This window comes from Zosterops lateralis, assembly GCF_965231275.1.
Source record: "Zosterops lateralis genome assembly, chromosome: 14".
Taxonomy (NCBI): domain Eukaryota; kingdom Metazoa; phylum Chordata; class Aves; order Passeriformes; family Zosteropidae; genus Zosterops; species Zosterops lateralis.
In genome coordinates this window covers 18045815-18054869 of record NC_139774.1, presented here as the reverse complement: position 1 = coordinate 18054869, position 9055 = coordinate 18045815, and the positions used below count along the sequence as shown (strand labels likewise).

At 56.3% G+C, this 9055-nt stretch overlaps 1 protein-coding gene across 1 annotated transcript in view; it reads right to left on the bottom strand.

Moving 5' to 3' along the window:
* Positions 1-6190: 6190 nt before the first annotated feature.
* The window catches only part of KCTD16 (potassium channel tetramerization domain containing 16), a gene marked incomplete at both ends in the record, with an annotated part of 56835 nt that continues 53970 nt past the window's right edge, over positions 6191-9055 (bottom strand). Inside the window, one exon of the mRNA XM_083871785.1 lies at positions 6191-6642. Within this exon, the coding sequence (XP_083727911.1) occupies positions 6191-6642 (452 nt within the window). The remainder of the gene's footprint in view (positions 6643-9055) is intronic.

Genomic DNA, 9055 nt, shown 5'->3' with positions numbered 1-9055 from the left:
CGTACTGCAGATTAAAAACAATAATAGTAACAAACCCAGCAATAAACTGGGGAAAACCCTCTGCTCTCCAGGCAGGGCAAGGCCCAGGCTCAGGGAGGGAAGTGTTTCCATGAGCCAGTGCAGGATCCCTGTGAGCACAAAGCCTGGATGTGCCCAAGGGTGACAGCTGGAGGATACCAGCTCCTCTCTTCATTGGGGTCTGTGAGCATTCCCTGCTCTGCTGGGGCTGCGAACACAAACTGGCTGCAGCTCTGAGCCCCCACAGCCCCAGCAGGGTCCCACAGCCCCTGCCCCAGCAGCGATGCCAGAGCAGGAGGCAGCAGCAGCACCTTCCCCTCCACCTGCCAGGCTCTGAAAATGGCATTTTTAGCACTTACAGCACAGTGACCCACCCTGCCCAGGGCACAGCTGTGACTTCATTTGTCCCACATCTCTATCTCTCTCTTTTTCCTGGTGCTCTCTGCACCAGGGAAATACAGCAGGCTAAAAGCTACAGGAGATTTTTCACATACCACAGTAGAAACAGTTACCGAGTTATATTTGTCAGAGTCACAGTAGTTTATGCATATTTGCTATTCACAGACTGCAGAATATTGCCAATAACCTCACTGGTGGGACTGACAACACGGATACATGCATTCAGGTGAGACCATTAGCAAGGATGTCTATACTGTATTAAGCACATTCATTTTTTGTTTTTGTTTTTGTTCTTTTTTTTTTTTTTTTTAAACACCTTCCAGTAAAATCGATTCCTTTAAATTTGTATTTAAAACTTTTTTTTTGTTGTTTTTTTTTTTTTTTCTCCACGATTACGCACAAAAGAAGAACCTGTAAACAGTTTGACATTACACTTATGTACAAGTGAACCACGTTGGAAAGTCGAGAGGTAATTCAGTGGGTGCCACTTAATTTCTACATCAATGTGCAACAGACTGACTCGGCCTGGGCGAAGTCATTTAGTGCTGAATGAGGTCCGGAAATGTAAGGAAAGCAAGGCCCCGAGAGATCCCGACCACCCAAAGCCCCTCTGCTCCCCTGTGGGCTGGGAAATATTGCACTGGCAGCACCTCAGTACAGCCCCAAGGCCTGGGGGTCCAGCCCTGCCCTCCCCAGATGGGGACAGCCAGAGGGGACCACACAGGGACATCTTCATCATCATCATCATCATCATCATCATCATCATCATCATCATCACCATCATCATCATCATCATCATCCTAGTCTCCTCCAGTCCAAGGGCACCCCTGGAGCCAGCTGGGCCCTGCCACCCTCCTGCCTCACCTCGCTCCTTTTCTCTGTGGAACTCTGAATCCGTGTTTGCTGGAGCGTTGCTATAGTTTAAAATCTGCAATATCCTAGTTATAAACGGATTTTTTTTATTTATTTTTTTTAGCTAAGTGACATCAAATGCCAAGAAAAATAAAGAATGTATTTTTTTTATAATATAAATAATTTAAAAGTGCTTTTTCATTTTTTTCTTTTTTTTTTTTTTCTTTTTCTTTTTTTTTTTATTATTTTTTAAAGTTCTTTTACTATTAATCTACAAAACCCCGTTGGGGCATAAACTATCCATAAGACTGGACAATTATTTTGTACCATGATAACACATGGGGCCTTATGCATAAAGTACTCTGAAAGTCAAGGCTGAACTCGCAGTGGTGGGGGGGCTTGGGGAGGGGGCTGGAAATTCCCTCCAGGTTCCTGGGGCTGGGAAAATTCCCTCCAGCCTCCCCAGGGCTGGGACAGCAGGGCAGAACACAGCTCAGGTCATTGTGCTGGTCATTGCCAATAGACCCAACCTTGTCTTCTCCTTCAGCTTGCAAATAAAATTAATAAACCCAAAATGTTCTCCAGAGCACTGTGAGCCCTCTGTGCTGGGTGTGCAGGTGGTTTAGGGAGAAAACCCATTTGCCCCCCCTGGGTCTGTGGAAATGATGAGTTCTCTGTGCGTCCCCCCAGTGCTCTGAGTCCTGCTCAGGGGTCTCGGGGGGTTTGGGGTGGAAAAGCTCCTGGAAACTGGGAATTCTGTCTTTGGGGTGGAAAAGCCCCTGGAAACTGGGAATTCTGCCTTTGGGGTGGAAAAGCCCCTGGAAACTGGGAATTCTGCCTTTGGGGTGGAAAAGCCCCTGGAAACTGGGAATTCTGCCTCTGGGAGCTGAGCCCCAGTCCCTCTGCAGTCAAGGTAAGATTTCACATTAGTTACAACAGAACTTGGTCTGTTGCTGTTGAAAAGTAGCTCAAAGTCCAGTTTCCTCCCCAGATATTTTAGACAGAACAAAGAACTCCACATGTGGAGTTTAATTTTGTCCTTCTACAAAACCCATCCCGGGGAGACACGTGGGGTCTCTCACTGAAACCAAGTGGAATTTGTGTAAAATTTTACATTTTACAGCCCAAAGCCGGGTCTCCCTCAGTCAACCTCAGTTCCAGTTTCTTTTCTGCCCTGTGCTGCCTCTGCCCCCCTCCCTCCCCTCCTGTTCCGCCGGGGAGAGCCCCGCAGGGAGGGAGGGAGGGGACAGAGCTGCCCAGCACTGGTGACATCCCCCTGGGGTGGCCCCGGCTCTGAGGTGCCACCACCACCCACTGAGGGGTGTCCTGCCCTTGGCACGGGGACAGGTGACACATCCCACACAGGGGGAGCAGCCTTGGCAGGGGGGCACCGGGCCCTGCCTGTCCCCAGGGTGGCTGTGTCCCCATGTGAGAGGTGCCCTGTCCCCAGGGTGGGTGGCTGTGTCCCCACCCAGAGAGGGGTGCCCTGTCCCCAGGATGGGTGTGTCCCCACCCAGGGAGGGGTGCACAGTCCCTGCCTGTCCCCAGGGTGGCTGTGTCCCCATGTGAGGGGTGCCCTGTCCCCAGGGTGGGTGGCTGTGTCCCCACCCAGAGCAGGGTGCCCCTGTGCAGCTGTGCATCCCTCTGTGCAAGGCACTGGTGACCCTCCTGTCACCCCCCTGGTGCCTGCAGCGGTTTGGTCACTCCCTCCTGACCCAGCCTTGCCTCTCCTGAGCTGTGGGGCCGCCATGGGGCAGCATTTTCAATTCCTGCTCTGTCTCAGCCTCCCGGGGTGTCTCTGCCCCACTGCCAGGTGTCCCCAGCCCTGTCCCAGCGGTGGCACAGGGGGGTGTCCCAAGGGTTCAGGGGGAGCTCTGGTGGTGCAGAGAGAGCAGCAAGTGAGGAGGGAGAGGAGGGGAGCTCTGGGCAGAGCTGCTGAGCCCTGCAGGGAGGTGAGAACCCCCAGCACCACCCCAGCCCCTCTGAGCAGCACAAACCCTGCCAGCACAGCCCCAGCTGTGCACAAACCACATCCAACAGCTGTTCCATGGGGTGACACCATGGGCAGGTCCCTCAGACACAGCAGGACCCACAAACACACACAGGCACAGCCCCACACCTGGCTCTGCCCTGCCCCAGCCCCAGCCCAGGGTGGCTTTCCCAGTTTAAGACCTTTTATTTCTGTAGCACTGGAGAGCAATAACCATTTCATCTCAAACTGGAGACGTGAAGGCCACATAAATCAAGCCCACTTGGGCGCGTTTCATTTGGTCTAATTTTTCCCCCAGTTATTAATCATGGAGCGATCCCGTGTCCCTGGAACACACACACACACACCCCCAGGGCCTGCTCCTCCACCCTGCACACACAGCTTACACCCCAAAGAGTGTTAAAATGAGACAGGGAAAGCTCTGGAGTGAAAGGGCAAGGCTTTAGCTGCAGTTTCCTGCCAGGGAACAAAGGTGACCTGTCCTGAGCCCCCTGCCCTGCTGGGAATGCAGAGGAGAGCCCTCCCTGTTCCCCAGTTCTCACTTGGTGCCACAGCAAGGGACAGGGCTCCCAGGGGGACAGGATGCAGGAAATGTTGAGCAGGGAGAGAAAAATGCTATAAACTAACCATGAAATAACTAAGCAGGGCCAAATCTGTGGAGCTTGTACAACACATTGATTTCCGTGGGAAGATGTGCCTTTGGAGCCTGGGAGTGGAGGGTGGCACAAGAGCTGGGGCTGAATTCCAGTGGGAGGGAATGTCCAGAGCCCTGAACTGGCCCTAGAGCACAGCCCCAGCAAGGGCTGAGTCTCTTCACTGAGTGTTTCCCAGACAGAGCCTTTCCTGGCCAGCCCAGCCCTGTGACACCGGCACAGGGGACAGAGGGGACAGAGGGGACAGAGGGACAGAGAGACAGAGGGACAGAGGGGACAGCCCCATCAGGGACAGCTCCTCCTCACCCTCCACACCCCAGAGGTGACCCCACTGCACACCCCAGCCCTGCTCTCCACCACCTGCAGGTCATTGCCAGGAGGGTTCCCCTCCCTGCAGGCAGCTCCTGCTCCTCCATCCCTCTGGACCAGAATTGGTTCCTTTTCCAGCAGTGAAATACACCCGGCCCCACTCACAGCTGTGGGATGGAGACCTCAGAGATCCCTGCAGGCACCAGGATCCTCCTGGCTGGAGCTGCAGCAAGAACCCGTGCAGGCAGGACAGCATCTCCACACAGCAGCTCCTGGAATTTGGGAGGGGGAAGCCCTGGAACCTGCAGGACACTTATTGAGTCACAATCAGAGCGTTCTGTGTTACCAGCACCGTCACTGCCCACAGTTTTATATCCATATATATATATATATATATATTTATAAATCTTCTTCCTGTGCCTTTAGAAAACTAATAATTGATCCCAAATCCTCTAGCTGGTTTCTCCAGCACTGGAGTGTTCCCTCCCTCTCCATGGCTGGGCAGCCCCAGCAGCTCCAACGCTGCTGTGCCCCAGCTGTGCCTGTCTCTGTCCCTGTCCCTGTCCCTGTCCCTGTGGCTGTGCCTGTCCCTGTGGCTGTGCCTGTCCCTGTTCCTGTGCCTGTCCCTGTCCCTGTCCCTGTGCCTGTCCTGAGCCCCAGCTGTCCCTGTCCCTGTCTCTGTCCCTGTCCCTGTGGCTGTGGCTGTGGCTGTGGCTGTGCCTGTCCCTGTCCCTGTCCCTGTCCTTGTCTCTGTGCCTGTCCTGAGCCCCAGCTGTCCCTGTCCCTGTCCCTGTGCTGAGCCCCAGCCCTTCTCTGGCCAGTCTGTGTCCCCTCCCCTGGCCTGACCCCCACTGCCCTTCCCTGGGCTCGGGGGTGACAGGGGACACAGGACACGGTCACTGCGGTGCCACCACGGCACTGCTGGCACTGCTGGCACCTGCAGGAGGGGACACAGGGAGCTCATCCAGGACTGTGCCTGCTCCTGGCACGGCCCTGCTCCCTCCTGCAGAGCCCCCGGGTGGGCTGGGGGGGATTACTGGGGCAGAGGGGACACTGGGGACACTGTCCCTGCCAGCTGGGACAGCCACTCCTGGCACACACACCTGGCACATGCAGGATCCAGCGTCCCCCCCAGCATCCCCCCCTCCATCCTCCCCTCCATCCTCCCCAGCATCCCCAGAACCATCCCTGCAGCTTTTCCCACACCTTTAACCCACAGAGAGCCTTGGAACACACAAGAGGTGTGGGGAGGACACGGAGGGACAAGGGCATCCCAAACAAACGGAATATTTTGCTGATGGTCACACAAACCCACAGCCTGGTCTGGACTGGGACATCCCCAGTGCCCCAGGGAAGGGGGAGGCCTGGCAGGGGGAGCAGGAGAGAGACGGGGAGATGGATTTCTACTGTTCAGCCCTCAAAGGCCTGCAGAAGAAAAACGGGACATCCACAGCCTAAAAAAAAATGCTCTTTTTCTGAGAAAGTGCAGTTATATAAGGAGAGAGCCAGAAAAATCTTTAAGCAATATATATTGATATATATATACATATATATATATACACAGAGATATATATACACACATATATATATGCACATATATAAATACACATGCTTAAACTGCCGGGGCAGAGCTGGGGCTTTGTGCTGGGCTCTTCCCTGCAGGCACAGAGCCCTGTCCACCCCTGCCCTGCCTGCCCTGGGCCGGGCCTGGCTGTGCCCTTAAGGTTTTCAGCTTGTGTAAGACTCGGAGTTTACAAACAAAAAGCGTTTGTCATTGTGCTTCCAGGACTGCAAAAAAATATCGTTCCCCTACCAACTAGAAATGTTAAGGTGAAATAGGCAGATTAGGCAGTACTAGAGATGGATTTTGGTTTCGGTGACCTAAGAAATAGTTATTGTTGGGAATTGTGTATCACTCGGGGTTGGATCTAAGGGGACAAGGCGCTGTGCTCTCTCCCCACCCCAAAGCCTAGAGGTGGTACTTCCGCAGCAGTTCCGATTGCCAGGGGTGCTTCCTCTCGGGAAACCTGTCTGGGATTTTGATCTTGAGGAAATCCTGGATACATTTCTCCAGCTCCTCCTCAATGGAGAGCTTCTCCTTCACGGCTTTCTTCTTGCTGGAGTTGGACTCGCGGGAGCCGGAGGTGAGAGTCCGGAGCAGGTCGCTCTTCCTGCGGATCTCGGATTGCTGCAGCAGCTGCACCGGGCCCTTCTTGGCCGGCCTGTCCAGAGTCTGGATGTTGGGCTGGCGAGTGACGGGCCCGCAGATGACGGTCTCCTGGGGGGAGCTGGCCTCGGACTGGCTGTCGCAGCTGGACGTGGACAGCTCGTTGCAGGACGTGCCGCTCTCGCCCTCCTTGTCGCCCTTGCCGTTCTTGCAGCAGCAGTCGCAGTGGGACGAGGACCAGCGGGAGGGTTCTCCTGTAGGGGACACAGAGCCCGGGGTTACTGCAGCTCCACAGCCCCACACAGGCTGCTGAGCCCCCCAGGGACACAGGGACCCTGCAGGGACCTTCATCAAAACCACCAGCAAAGCTCCCCGGGGCCCAACAGCAGCTGGTTCCCGTCAGCCCTGGAGCTCCTACATCTGCCCCGCTCCATCCACCTCATTCCATCCACCCTGCTCCATCCATCCTGCTCCATCCACCTCACACCATCCATCCATCCATCCATCCATCCATCCATCCATCCATCCATCCATCCATCCATTCCACTCCATCCATCTCACTCCATCCACCCCACTGCATCCACCCCACTCCATCCACCCTGCTCCATCCATCCACCCCACTGCATCCACACTGCTCCATCCACCTCACTCCATCCACCCCACTCCATGTGCTGCTCAATATCCACCATGGGCTGGAACATCTGAAATCCTCAGGGAGAAATCACCCTGAGAGTATCTGACTGAGCAGCCACGGCTGGAGCCCCCTGACTTCTCTGTTTCCTCTCTGAGGCTGCACAGCATTCCCAGCTGGAGCAGCCAGCATTGGCAGCCTCTGTCCTGGCAGGCATCACCCCCCAGCACCCCCTTCCCTCCCCAGACCGCAGTCCTGCCCTCTCAGAGCCTGCTCACACCCAGCCCAGAGGCTCTGGGGACTCTGGGTCCTTCATCTGCCTGAGCCCAGCCACGGGAAGTCCAGGACAGTGACAATTCCCGATGCTGCAGGGCTGGAGGGTTTGTTTTCCAGCTGGAGCCCTGCCCAGCTGCAGCAATCCGTGACCAGGGGACAGCTGGCACTGGGAACAAAGGCTCTGTGCCCAGCCCTGCACAGCCAGCACAGAGAGAGGGGTCAGGGGGAGCTCCATCCCACATGGAATGGCCATGGAGCATCCCCACATGGAATGGATATGGACTGTCCCCACATGGAATGGCCACTGCCAGCCCCTGCAGGACTGTGACATCCCCAGGCCAGGGAGAGAACACACAGCCCTTGGCAGCCCCTGTCTGAGCCTGGAGGGAGCCACCCTGTCCCCAGTGTCACACCAGGGCCTGTCCCCGGTGTCACTCTTGGGCCTGTCCCCAGTGTCACACTAGGCCTGTCCCCGGTGTCACACCTGGCCTGTCCCCAGTGTCACACCTGGCCTGGCCCCAGTGTCACACCTGGGCCTGTCCCCAGTGTCACACCTGGCCTGTCCCCAGTGTCACACCTGGGCCTGTCCCTGGTGTCACACCCGGGCCTCTCCCCAGTGTCACACCCAGGGCTGAGGAGCTCTCACAGCAGGACAGGGGCTGGAGGAGAGGCAGAGAATGGGGATGGGGCTGCAGCTCTGCCCTGGGTTGGCAGTGGTGACAGGGACACACGGGGACAGGGACACAGGGGGACAGGGACACAGGGGGACAGGGACACACAGGGACAGGTCACAGCTGCACCAGAGCTCCTGTGGGGCCAGCAGGGCAAACCTCCTCCCACCATGGGCTGAGGTGACTTTTGGCTGCTCTGCCCCACTCCAGACCCCCATGGACAAATGGGGGAAAAGCAAGAACAGGAGAAGGAGGAGCTGGTGCCATGGAGAGCCCCCGAGCCCTGGGGCAGGGGCTGTGAGCACTGCCAGAGCCCCCCTGGCTGCCCTGCCCTGCCCTGCCCTGCCCTGCCCTGCCCTGCCCTGCCCTGCCCTGCCCGGCCCTGCCCTGCTGTGCCTCCTCCTCACCCAGCCAGGAACACAGAGCACACAATTTACAGGAACAGGCACCAAACCAGAAGCCAGGAAGGCTCCTCATCTCCTCCTTCCTCTTCCTTGTCAATGATGAAGGAGTCTCTCAGTCTGGGAGCTCCGGGGCTACTCTGATTTACAGACTCACTTCAAAGCTGTCCTGTGTCTTGCCTGAAAACAGTCAATAATGGCTAAATTGAAATTTTTTATCAATTTCTAGGCTTGGACAAAGGCATTATGAGCTGAGCCCCGGTAAAACCCTGACCCACATTCTCTGAAAGCATTTCCTGGAGCTGTGTGGGCTCCAGCTCCTTCCTGCAGCTCATCCCCACCTCCCACAGCAGTGGGACAGTGAGACACAGAGGGCTGAGCTCACCCAGCCAAGGAACAAAGCTCAGGCTGTGCCTCGGGCACCCAAACCCATCACCCTCCCCCAAACCCATTGCCTGATCCCAAACCCATCACCTGACCCCAAACCCATCACCCTCCCCCAAACCCATCATTTGACCCCAAACCCATCACCCGACCCCAAACCCATCACCCGACCCCAAACCCATCACCTGATCCCAAACCCATCACCTGATCCCAAACCCATCACCTGACCCCAAACCCACAACCCAACCCCAAACCCATCACCTGACCCCAAACCCGCCCTGCAGGGCCCAGGGCACTGCTGGGA